This window comes from Notolepis coatsorum (assembly GCF_963971535.1).
Source record: "Notolepis coatsorum genome assembly, chromosome: 7".
Taxonomy (NCBI): Eukaryota; Metazoa; Chordata; class Actinopteri; order Aulopiformes; family Paralepididae; genus Notolepis; species Notolepis coatsorum.
Window position 1 is genome coordinate 1,175,284 of NC_140171.1, and position 13,703 is coordinate 1,188,986.

General features: G+C 42.3%; 1 protein-coding gene across 1 annotated transcript in view; it reads right to left on the reverse strand.

Moving 5' to 3' along the window:
• The window catches only part of capn9 (calpain 9), a 33,744-nt gene extending 20,646 nt beyond the window's left edge, over positions 1–13,098 (reverse strand). Inside the window, exons 1-4 of the mRNA XM_084319390.1 lie at positions 12,752–13,098; positions 5,224–5,293; positions 2,892–3,010; positions 195–328 (exon numbers count right to left, since the gene is read on the reverse strand). Coding sequence (XP_084175516.1) covers positions 195–328; positions 2,892–3,010; positions 5,224–5,293; positions 12,752–12,952 — 524 coding nt within the window. The 5' untranslated portion in view covers positions 12,953–13,098. The remainder of the gene's footprint in view (positions 1–194; positions 329–2,891; positions 3,011–5,223; positions 5,294–12,751) is intronic.
• Positions 13,099–13,703: the final 605 nt, after the last annotated feature.

A 13,703-nucleotide genomic window follows, 5' to 3' on the forward strand; every position in this document is an offset into this window, starting at 1 on the left:
TATTATTATTATTACCCCTCTGACTGTCCACCAACATCAGTGTGTTGTGCCTTGATGCCATGTGACAACATATTATTTAATTAAAAAATATATATATTTAACTTTTTACCTTTTATTTTTTACTTATATTATTATTTATCATTGTAAAAAAAATAATATAATAATAATATAACAATAATAATAAAAGGTAGTACTTAGCGTAGGCCTTCTCCAGCAGGGCGCTCCAGAACTCGTTGTTGGAGGCAGAGTGGACCAGAACCAGGCGGTCCCTCACGGTGGGCAGTCTGTCGTCTATCACCACGTCCAGCCACTGGTTGTGACGCCAGAACTGAGGGGGGGGGGGGGGGGGGGGGGACACACACACGTGCAGGGGAGGGGGTCAGGTCTCAGTGAAAACACCTCTCTTAACCCTTTCACTGCCACACGACAGAAGGTTAACCCTTTACCATCACACAACCGACGGTTGTCATCGGTTGTATGATAGTAAAGGGTTAACCTTCTGTTGTGTGTGGCAGTGAAAGGGTTAACCGGCTGTCGTGTGGCAGTGAAAGGGTTCACCTTCTGTGAATTGTCGCACTGAAAGGGTTAGCCGTTTTGGCAGTGCGGCGGTGAAAGGGTTAAGATATCAGAAATCTAGTGGCTGAATGTTATCTACAGTACCTTTAAGTCTACTATTCCATAACCGTCTCTACTATATTATATTATTCCATAGCTGTCTCTACTATATTATATTCTACCATAGCTGTCTCTACTATATTATATTATTCCATAGCCGTCTCTACTATGTTCTACTATTCCATAGCTGTCTCTACTATATTATATTATTCCATAGCTGTCTCTACTATATTATATTATTCTCTACTATATTCTATTATTCCATAGCTGTCTCTACTATATTCTACTATTCCATAGCTGTCTCTACTATATTCTACCATAGCTGTCTCTACTATATTATATTATTCCATAGCTGTCTCTACTATATTATATTATTCCATAACCGTCTCTACTATATTATATTATTCCATAACCGTCTCTGCTATATTATATTATTCCATAGCTGTCTCTACTATATTATATTATTCCATAGCTGTCTCTACTATATTATATTATTCCATAGCTGTCTCTACTATATTATATTATTCCATAGCTGTCTCTACTATATTCTACCATAGCTGTCTCTACTATATTCTACCATAGCTGTCTCTACTATATTCTACTATTCCATAGCTGTCTCTACTATATTATATTATTCCATAGCTGTCTCTACTATATTCTACCATAGCTGTCTCTACTATATTCTACTATTCCATAGCTGTCTCTACTATATTCTACTATAGCTGTCTCTACTATATTCTACTATTCCATAGCTGTCTCTACTATATTCTACCATAGCTGTCTCTACTATATTCTACTATTCCATAGCTGTCTCTACTATATTCTACTATTCCATAGCAGTCTCTACTATATTCTACTATTCCATAGCTGTCTCTACTATATTCTACCATCAGATGTTAACCTCAGATGTTGTGATTTCTACCAGCCCACTAGGAAAGTAGACCCCAGAACTAGTAGGGGGGGGGGGGGGGGGGGCATTTATACAGCAGTAGACCCCAGAACTAGTAGGGGGGGGGGGGGGGGGGGCATTTATACAGCAGTAGACCCCAGAACTAGTGGGGGGGGGGGGCATTTATACAGCAGTAGACCCCAGAACTAGTGGGGGGCGGGGGCATTTATACAGCAGTAGACCCCAGAACTAGTAGGGGGGGGGGGTGGACATTTATACAGCAATATATCACGATATTATATTGATACAGTGACGCCATTATTTTTGATATTTTTTTTTATAAATATTGATACTTGGCATCACTGTATCAATATGATATTGGCACACAAAATATATATATTTTTTGTTTATAAATTTTTTTAATAAATTTGCTTGACAATTTCATTTGACTGCAATAAAAAGGATTGTAAGGAGGTGAGCAGACTGAAAACGTTAGCTTATTAGATAAAAACAGATGATGTAATGTATATATATTTCTATTGCAGATGTATTGCAGATGTTAACAAGGTTTTCCGTCTGGGACATGATTTGCAGTTGAGAAAAGGTAATATATCGCAATATTACAATATGGCAGCTCTAGTATGGGAATATTATGGTATGGCAGCTCTAGTATGGTGATATTATGGTATGGCAGCTCTAGTATGGTGATATTATGGTATGGCAGCTCTAGTATGGGGATATTATGGTATGGCAGCTCTAGTATGGTGATATTATGGTATGGCAGCTCTAGTATGGTGATATTATGGTATGGCAGCTCTAGTATGGTGATATTATGGTATGGCAGCTCTAGTATGGTGATATTATGGGATGGCAGCTCTAGTATGGTGATATTATGGGACGGCAGCTCTAGTATGGTGATATTATGGTATGGCAGCCCTAGTATGGTGATATTATGGTATGGCAGCTCTAGTATGGTGATATTATGGGATGGCAGCTCTAGTATGGTGATATTATGGTATGGCAGCTCTAGTATGGTGATATTATGGTATGGCAGCTCTAGTATGGTGATATTATGGGATGGCAGCTCTAGTATGGTGATATTATGGGACGGCAGCTCTAGTATGGTGATATTATGGTATGGCAGCCCTAGTATGGTGATATTATGGTATGGCAGCTCTAGTATGGTGATATTATGGGATGGCAGCTCTAGTATGGTGATATTATGGTATGGCAGCTCTAGTATGGTGGTATGGCAGCTCTAGTATGGTGATATTATGGGATGGCAGCTCTAGTATGGTGATATTATGGTATGGCAGCTCTAGTATGGTGATATTATGGGATGGCAGCTCTAGTCTGGTGATATTATGGGATGGGGGGGCCTCTGTACCTGGAAGTGGAAGATCCCGGCGTAGTCGTGTCCGAAGCCCTGGTCCCGCGGGACCACCCTGGCCAAGGTGTCCTTGTGGAGCGTCAGCGAGGCGATGGCCGCCAGGAGCCAGCAGTCCCCTGTGGAAGTGAACAGGTGCATTGTGGGAAATGGAGTGTTAATGTGATCTGAAGAGAATCAAAGGCCAGTACTGAGATCAAAGACCGCCTTCCTAAGGGCGGCTAAGTGGCGCAGTGGGCAAGGCGCTCGCCACTGACGCAGGAGGTGTTGGGTTCGAGCCCAGCTCTCAGCGTTGCTACCAGCTTGGCTGGTCGTTCATACTAACACAATTGGCAGTGTTAGGGGTGGGAAAGCCGGTGGGTGGGGATTGGACGTTGTGGACAGCGACTCCTACAGGTCGGTTGGTGAAGCCTGTGCGGCGGAAGCAGGAAGTAGTGGGGGCAGCGTGAGCCTCCCACGCGTTACTCCTCGCCACTGAGAGATCGCGCTGTTCAGGTGAAAACATGTGACGGCTGCCTCCTCGTGTACCGGAGGGGACACGTGATGCAAGGCTTCTATCCTCACTACAACCGACCAGTGGGGGGCATAGTCTAGCAACGTTCAAGACAGGGGAGGGGAGAATTGGCAATACGAAATTGGGATGGGAGAAAAATAGAAAAATAAGGAGAAAAAGTGGATAAAAAAAAGACCGCTTTCCTTAAATAGGGCCCCCAACCATACAGAATTCTATTTCAAAGATATAGAATATATACTTTTTAATGAAAGGTGCTATAGATAAAAAATAATGTTAAGGTGCGGAATAAAAGTATTGCTTCCCCTCCCCAATTTCTTTTTATTTACATTTTATTTGTTGCATGTATCCCCTCCCTACTTCCCATGTCCCCATGTAAATGCACCCGATTGGATAAATGACATGCTGGTGCTCTAGTGCGACATCTAGTGGCTGAATGTTACCTATACTAGCACCTTTAAGGCCCTCTTAGGTCGCTTTCACACAGGGGCTGTTTGGTCCGGACTTTCGGACCAGAATTCGATAGACAGAACTCTGGTCCGCCTGAAAACGTCGGTCTCGGTTCGCTTCATCGGACCAAACGCGAACCAAATATAGGAAGTGATTATTATTACCACTGCTCGCAGCACTCACTGCAAAACAAGCACACTGCATCTATCTCTCTATCTATCTCTCTATCTCTCTATCTCTCTATCTCTCTATCTCTCTATCTATATATCTAACTGTGTGCATCTTGGGAAGAAAGAAGAAAAAACGCAGCTTATTATATTATTAATAAAACAGCTACTTGTGGGCACTCATAAAAACAACGTGGTGTACAAGTTGTTTAGCGAGAGGATGGTGGTAATGTGCTTCAATAGAACAATGGATCAATGCCATGTCAAAACTAGCCTCCGCTGATCTGGACTCTGGAGGGCTCGCAGTCCTCCACACACAGACACACACACGCGCGCGCGCGCACACACACGGGCTCGCAGCCACACACACATTTCCACTGTTCAATAGACAAGCGCCCTTTTCGACCGCGTGACATTGTTCAGAAGGTTCGGTGTGCCTCACATATTTCTATGTGAATGCAGGCGAACCAAATGAAGAATGCAACAATGTTGCAACTTCACCACCAGAACCGCACCGAGTCCACCAAAACTATATGTGAAAGCGACCTAAGTTATCTAATTGGTCGTAGGGATGTCAGTCAGCCAATCAGAGGAACCCTCAAAACGTCATCAATCGTCATGTCAAACAGGCCATTTTGATGTGCCGATTGATGACCTCTGAGCAGGTCCTAAATTATTATTATTATTATTACCACAGAAGGTTAACCCTTTCACTACCACTACATGCGGTTAACCCTTTCACTACCACACTACAGAAGGTTAACTTTCAGCACCTTAAGCGTCTTTGAGCACCTGGAAAAGCGCTATATAAAATGGATGTATTATTATTATTATTACATGCGGTTAATGGCAAAATAAAGTGTCTCTGATCCCTTATTTGGACGTGTTGCAGGTGACGTACGTATATATTTTCTCCCCACCGTATGTATAGATTTTCTGTTTCTGTTTTCTGTTTCTGGGTAACAGTACTGTATATTTGCATATCGTATATGTCACAAATGTAACCGTACTATATACCTGTATGTCATAAATGTCACTATGAATTGAAAATGGGGGACCCTGATGTAAACAAGACGAACGTCTTTCTCTGGTCTGCATCCCCTTAACAATTGTGTGTATTGAGCCGTACTGTATTGTACCCATTCTGCAATCTGTTAAATAACGTTTTTTATTCATTCATTCATTCATTCACATGGGTACCCACCGAGTTGTCCTTGACATATGTCCGTCCGACTCGCGGTGCCGACGATGAACTTGGGGTCCTGGCAGAACTCCTGTGGACCAGAGAGGAGAAGGTGGCACGTTAAGTACATTATGTTCTTTACATTTACATTTAGTCATTTAGCTGACGCTTTTATACAAAGCGACTTACAAGTTCTGTACGACAAGTCATCAGGAAGGATACAACTCTATCAGCTGAGTAACAATGTTCATCAAAGTGTTGAGTGCTACAGTGTAGGTTAGTATATTAGGACATTAAGTGCATGACAGTAAGGTTAGTTGGGGTTAGATTATTATTTTTATTTTTCTCATTTCAGATAATGGTTGAAGAAGTGCGTCTTTAGTCGACGGCGAAAGATTGGACGGGTTTCGGCTGTCCTAACTGGGGTTTACTCTTTTTGTACTCATAAACAGTACTGTATATTTGTAAATCTGGTATGTCATAAATGTCTAGATGTAACAGTATGTCATGTATGTCATATATGTTATGATGAATTGAAAATGGGGGACCCTGATGTAAACAAGACGAAAGTCTTTCTCTGGTCTGCATCCCCTTAACAATTGTGTGTATTGAGCCGTACTGTACCATTCTGCAATCTGTTAATAAAATGTTCAATCAATCAATCAATCAATGGGCGACCCTTTATGACTCCCTTCAGATGTAGATGTATTAGAATGTTCTGAACTGAACGTTCTAGTGATGATGTCACCAAGGCTGCCAGCAATTGAAAGGAAAGGCCAACATTATGGGAAATACGCTTGTTGCAAGAAGATGGATACGGACCTGCTAGCCTAGCCATTGGCCAGAAACACCTCTCCCGGGGTTTCAAGCGAGGCTACGTAGGGGTGGGACGATACATCGATGTAATTATCAACGATCGAATCGGATCGATGCAATGTAATAAGATCGATTCATATCGATACTCTTATTTTGAAAATCCTGTGGCGAGTCTCATATCCGCCCAAGAACAACAGCAGTAGCTCCGTGTGTGTAGACGTTACAGCATAGCATTCTCCCTTTCTGTGTGTGTGTGTGTGCGCGCGCGTCTTTGGAAAGACCAGATGAGGTCAGAGGAGTTTGATGTTTAAATGTTATTTAAACATAAACAATATAATACATAATAAATGTAGGCCTATACATGATCATGCAACATCAACAAATTGTTTTAGGAACGGTTTGGGAGAGGGAGGGGTTTTAGGTTGTGAGTTTTGAGTTCCAAAAAATTTAGCTTAAAGTTTAAAGCTCAATATATCAAAACGATTTTCCTTTAAATGTCTGGAAGAGCTCAAAAATACAAATGTCAAATGATATTTTCGTTACCTTTTTTTTAGTTGATCTAAATGTTACTGATTGTGTTAAATGGGCATATGATATCATCTCATATCGATTGCAGGCACCTGAATCTAATCTAATCTTATTGTATCGTGAGAGACTTTGTGATATCGGCAAATATCGTATCGTTGTCCAAAGAATCGATATCGTATCGTATCATGATGAAACTGGTGATTCCCACCCCTATAGGCTAGTGGTCCGTATCCGCTTCCATTCATTTGTGCTAAGCTAGGCTAGCTTGCAGCCGGATAGCTTTCTACTGAACGCACACAGAGAGGAAGTCGGTGTCTATCTTCTTGTCAGACTCTGGAGAAGACGGTAAGCGCCTTTCCCCTAATGTTGGCGCGTTCCTTTCGAGGTGTAGAGAGTTCTAGAATTCCCAAGATAGAATTCTGATATAAATAAATTAATAATAATAAAATAAATTAAAAACTCCTTAAAAGGGTTCATGAAAGATTGACAGGTGAGGGGGTGGAACAGGTGTGTAGGCGTTAGGGATGGGTACCGAATTCTGTACTTTTGAGGTACCGAACCGAAACACATCGGTACTACCGAGTATCGATTCAAGTGAGATGCAGAAAAAAAAGAAAGAAAAAAAAAAGATATATATATATATTTTTTTTTACCTTTTTTTCTTTTCATGTCAACGTTCACACGCACAATATGCTTACCTAGGATTTGACTTGATTCAACAACAAAGCAGTCGGAGCAATGGCAAGCCGAAAACTGTCGAAATTGTAGTTATTTGAAGTTTGGATATTTTTTTTACGACTGAGGTGGGTAAATTAAATTTCTTGAGACTAAAGTACAGAAAAAAGGTACCGTTGGGTACCGGTATCGATTCACAGGTACCGGTACCGTATCGGTTCAAATGTGAAAGGTACCCATCCCTAGTAGGCGTGTTCACATTCCTAGCATATTAACCTGATGGATCACAGTATACAAAGAGACAGGTATTTACTCTCAAGGTAAAACGCCCAACGGAGAAATGTGTAGTAGTGTACTAGTGGCAATTAGGAGGAGTTTTAGTGTTTAGTGTTTCTGTGAATGGAAGTGGCGAAGGCGGAGGTGTTAGCAGTAACCTTTTACTTTAATGGACCTTAGTGAATGAGATCATTCCAACCTCAAAGCATAGTGTTGTCAACCACCTCATGTGTAAGAGACAGTCACAATCACAAACACCAGAGGTAGCTTAGCCAATGTGCGTCTCTGCACAGTTATTAAACACCGGACAGGAAAATGTACATTTTGCGTATCAGAGCGCCTGGGAACGGAACAGTCGGCCTGATGTAACAAATTGTAAAGCGCTTTGGATAAAAGCGCTATATAAAAAAGCAGCCATTAGTTACCATGTCTTTCAAGCTGCAGGTAACGGAGGTGATGTTGAGTAGCGTTACAGACTAAACCACTGCTTTACACTCAGGAGGTCAACTAGTAGTTTTATTTGAGCTGCGAGTTCATTTTACATCATATATAATGTATTTTCTTGAACATTTATGTATTGTATGACTCAAGCTGTGTTAGACCTGCCTCTGTCATGTCTGCCTATTCATCTCATCTTTTAAACAAGGTCCACAATGGAAATACGCTTTGGAAACTTTATCGCGTCAACCTTGATGATTTTATAATGTGTGCAGGACTGTTGGCTGTGCGTTCGTTATTGATAGTCAAAATAAAATACTATTTTAAACCAAACCAAACCAAACTAAACTAAACCAAACCATCTAACTCAACCAACCACCCTCATCGTCTGTCAACCAGCTCTACAAAGTCAACAGAACGCATTCTATTCATACCTTCATGCCGTCTTGCTGAGGACCAGCCCATGTCATGCAGCCTGCAAAACTAGAATATTTACATCGATGGCTCCTGACCTCTTTCTTAGCAGATAAGCAGATAAGACGCCCCGGGAGCTCGTCAATGGCTTTAGTTTTAGTTAGTTACTCATTTCTAAATCAGTCATTATTTACAGTCATTTAAAGGGGCCATGTTTTGGGAAATGGGTTTCAAGTTTCTTTAATTAGTTGTCATACAGAAGTACAGAATACTTTTATACAAAATGTTTCTTTCTGTTACGCTTACTTACTAGATAAGTATAAAATAAGTGTAGCAAGTATAAAAAAGAAGTCAAGTACGTAGACAAAAGTGTTCAGTATATACATACCGGTATATACAATGTACAATGCAGAGTAGAAGTAACTGAGGTACAATACAATACAGTGCAAAGCAGAAATGGGATAAGGTACAATTTAGGTATAATTTACAGTAAGGTGTAATGAGGTATGGGTTATAGTGCAAATTCTTTACCAATAAATATAAAGTGTGTTTAGGTGTTCTAAAGTGGGTAAAGTGGGTGCTGCAATGAGTTGTTTGTTTAAAGTGAGTGTGTGTGTGTGTGGATGTGTGTGCTGTGAGTGCATTTGATGGTTGTTACATAGTGTTATTGTTCGTTGAGCAGTTTTGTCTAGTCTTTGTATGGAAATGTTATTTAGGGTTAGTCTTTGTATGGAAATGTTCTTTAGGGTTAGTCTTTGTATGGATTTGACATTCTGAAATGTTATTTAGGCTCTCTGGGGGGAAATTAAACAAGCTGTTCAGAATGATTGCCCTCGGTAGATGTCACAAGCAATTAATTAGCTTTGATGACTCAATTAGCCGTGCTGTTTGGAGCCAGGAAGCCAGGAAGTTTATCTAATGTACTGCTCCTGTTTCGTAAAGGTGCGTTACTCTTGGGGCAGGGCATCCAGGCAGGGAGGGACATGATTCATTTAACCCTTTCACTGCCACATGACAGAAGGTTAACCCTTTACTATCACACAACCGACGGCGATGCTCCATCATTAGTAAAGGGCTAACCTTCTGTATTGTCACAGTGAAAGGGTTAACCGGCTGTTGTGTGGCAGTGAAAGGGTTCAAATGCTGTGTGATGCTGCTGCAATAAATGACACGCTCAACACTATACATCTCTATAGCATCATTTGTGACCATATTCACAGTCACACGACGACGGCTGCTCAGGTTGGGTTCCTTTCCACCCTGGAGTGAGTGGCATGAGAGCAAAAGTAAGTGCGTGCGTGTGTGTGTGTGAGTGTGAGTGTGAGTGTGTGTGTGTGTGTGTGCGTGCGTGTGTGTGTGTGTGTGCGTGCGTGAAAAGTTGCCCCGTTCAGATCAGCGGGGAAAATCTGGACAGGAAAGGTCAAAAGGTGAGCGACTAGCATGGTAGTAGTGGGCTCTTATTAGTGCTGTCGAACGAGACCTGTGACAGTATACTGGGCAGATCCCAGGTCTGCTGCTACGCTACAGGGTGTGAATAAAAGGTCAAATAAAGGTCTCTCCTGCAGAACTGGTTTTTACTACGATGGCTGGATAAGTGCTTATTATAAAAACAAAGCTTCAGTGAAGCCTGTAACACCGCCTCGTTCCTCCAGAAGGCCTCCCCACACCCACCTGCTCCTGGATTAAGGACTTTCTGACCAACCGACCGCAGACGGTGAAACTCTGACCAACCAACCCCACCTCTCCTCCTCCTCCCGCACCTCACTATGAATTGAAAATGGGGGACCCTGATGTAAACAAGACAAAACTTCTTTCTCTGGTCTGCATCCCCTTAACAATTGTGTGTATTGAGCCGTACTGTATTGTACCCATTCTGCAATGTGTTAAATAAAGTTTTCATTTATTCATTCACCTCCCCCCAGGGCTGTGTGCTGAGCCCCCTGCTGTACTCCCTCTACACCCATGATGACTGTAGTCCAGCCCACCCGGAGAACATCATTGTAAAATTAGCTGACGACACGATGATGGTCAGACCTCGACTTATCGCAGGGGGGGGGGGGGGGGGGGGATGAGTCTGCATACAGAGATGAGGTCCTGAAACTAACAGCGTGGTGTTCGGTGAATAACCTATAGGACTGAACACCACAAAAACCAAGGAGCTCATCATTGACTTCAGCAAGAACAGTGCAGACCCCCCCCCCCCCTCTGCCTCAACGGTGAGGATGTGGAGAGAGTCAGCTCCTTCAAGTTCCTCGGAACCCTCATATCTGCATATTAATTAATTACACAGCAAATTATCGCGTTATGAAAATGTACTCAATTTATTAAAAAAAATATTTTAATTTTTATTCTTTTTTTAATAAATTTTTTTAATCTCATTAATTCCATAAGAAAGTAGAATAAACATTTACAGACATTTACAATTTTTTATTTAATATGGTCCATTTGCATGTTCTTGGTATCTGATTCTAGGGACATCTATGGATCTCATAGAATGTATTGTCAGAAATACTGTGTCTGTTACTAGGCTTGAGTAAATTGTAATGAACCAAATGAGAATATCAATAATAATTTTTTTTATCTTTGACTGTGAATAACACCATGCTCAAATTGACCAGACCTGAAAAATCTAAGCAAATTAATAGATAGAAGATGATTAAACAGAAGGTTTTGTAGATACAGTACTGAATTCCGCCATCCGGACACATGCCATTTGAAATATGATTATAGAATATAGAATATCAGGCCTAAAATGGTTATGCGATTAATTAGATTAATTAATTACAAATACCGTAATTAATTAGATACATTTTTTTAATCGCCTGACAGCACTAATCTGCTGAGCTCTCCTGGACCACAAACACAGCGGCGGTCATAAGGAACGCCCAGCAGAGACTTCACGTCCTGAGGGTGCTGAGGAAGAACAGACTGGAGGAGCAGCTGATGGTGACCTTCTATCGCTCTGCCGTTGATGAGGCTGTTTCCCCGAAGCCTGTTTTTGGGATTCGAACTTCGTCAGGGTTTTTCCGAACGAACGTTCGAACCTTCGTTTTTAATTAAAATAAAAATATTCAAAAAAAATCACATTTCTATAAAATATCCTCAAACTAAATCCTCAATTTGAATAAATTAGCTTTTTTTTTTTTTTTTTTTTAATCAACTTTCCAGCCCCAGCCCCAGCCCAGGGAGAAGCCCCAGCCCAACTAAATCAATGAAATCAACTTTCTTTAATAAATATAACTCATCCGTTTCTTTTAATACTATAATAGCCTAATCTTTATCTGCAACTGTGAAGAGAAACCAGAATGAATAATAATTTTTTATTAAAAATTAAAAATTCTAATGTTGATTTAGAATTCGAATGCCAACGTAACGAACGAAGGTTCGAACGTTTGGGCTCAGCCCTAGCTGTTGAGAGCCTGCTGACGTGCTGCATAACAGTGTGGTGGGCCAGCTGCACTGAAGCAGACAGAAGGGCGATTCAGAGGGTCATAAAGTCGGCACAGAGAAGCCTCGGCTGCCCCCTCCCCCCCCTGAAGGACTTGCACAACTCCCGCTGCCTCAACGGAGCAAAACACATTACCAAGGACAGCTCACACCCTGGCTTCCCCCTGTTGGACCTGTTGCCATCGGGCAGGTGTTACAGGGGCATCAGAGCCAGAACAAAGAGGCTCAGAGACTGTTTCTTCCCCAGAGACATCACCACCCTGAACTCTAACATATAGCACTAATAACTCACCTCCCCCCCCCTCCTCCCACACTGTGCACCATCCTGATGTGCAATACCCACCCACTACCGTCTGTGATTGTTATTGTTTGTGTATTGTTATTTTGTATATTGTTGTTATTTTGTATATTATTGTTGTTATTTTGTATATTGTACAGTATTGTAACATTGCCTTATTGTATAGTATTTGAATGTTTCTTGTATAGTATTTTATGTTAATCTTTTACTACTCGTGTGATTTTATTACTGCACCTTAAAACCCTTTCACTGCCACAGTACAGAAGGTCAACCCTTTACCATCACACTACAGACGGGTTAACCGTCTGTAGTGCGACGATGGTAAAGGTTTAACCTTCTGTACTGTGGCAGTGAAAGGGTTAACACTTTGGGCTAGATCCACAAAGAATGGATTGCACGGTGCTGCTAATTGCACCCTTACTTACAATTCACTATGAATTGAAAATGGGGGACCCTGATGTAAACGAGACGAAAGTCTTTCTCTGGTCTGCATCCCCTTAACAATTGTGTGTATTGAGCCGTACTGTATTGTACCCCATTCTGCAACCTGTTAAATAAAGTTTTCATTCATTCACCCATTCTGCAATCTGTTAAAAGTTTTCAATCAAATCAAATCAATCAATCAATCAATCAATCAATCAATCAATCAGAACCTACCCCGGGCCTCTTCCACTCGAAGTTGATGGGCACGCTCTGGCTGTAGAACAGGGACGAGGCCTCGGCGGGGAAGTCAGGGTCCTCGAACAGCACCTTCCTCCGCAGACAGTCGCGCCGCAGCTCCTCGAAGGAGCGGCCGTCCGCCTGCGCGTCGACCGCCCGGCCTCTGCCCCCGGCTGACAACGTGGACTGGACGGGCATCTTCACTCGGGACCTCCTCGGCGTCAGAGAGAGAGAGAGATGTGTGTACTGTGTCCGAGCTGATCCGTGCTCGGTGTGAGTGTGAGCGGTGACCGGGGTGTGTGTGGGAGGTGTGTTGATGTATAGCCAGGCACGAGAGCCCGTCAGGTGGGTATGGAAGGTAGGTACACACCCTCCGGACCAGGAACAGGTTGGACAGACACACCCCACCACCGCACACAGGCTGCCCTGGGGCTCGGCTCCCAGCGGCAGGCGACAGGAATTCCTTCTCCGAGGGACTTTTGGACTCGTAGAACAGGAAGTGGACATACCAGACCTTTTCAACGTCTACTAGGGTTTGGTACTTTTAATAACCCTTTCACTGCCAACACTACAGAAGGTTAACCCTTTACTACTACACGTAACCGTCTGTAGTGTGATAGTAAAGGGTTAACCTTCTGTGGTGTGCAGGGACGTGCACAGGACTTTAGAGGGGCAGGTGCTCAAAGGCTGAAAAGGGCACTATACACTTGTGTGTATATATTAACCAAGCGCGCAAGCGTGATTTTTAAGGGCCCTTTTCGGGCGGGGGGCCCTCTTTTTATGCTTTTTGGGGGGTTTTGGTGATCAAATATTGAATATTGAACTATAATAATCAGTGCAGGAGCTCACTTATCCTTGAAAGACACTTTTATCACTGACTTAAAAGGCCCATCAATGTTCAGGGGTGAGGGAATAAGTGCTTACCCTACAGACCCCAAGAAGTGCTGTA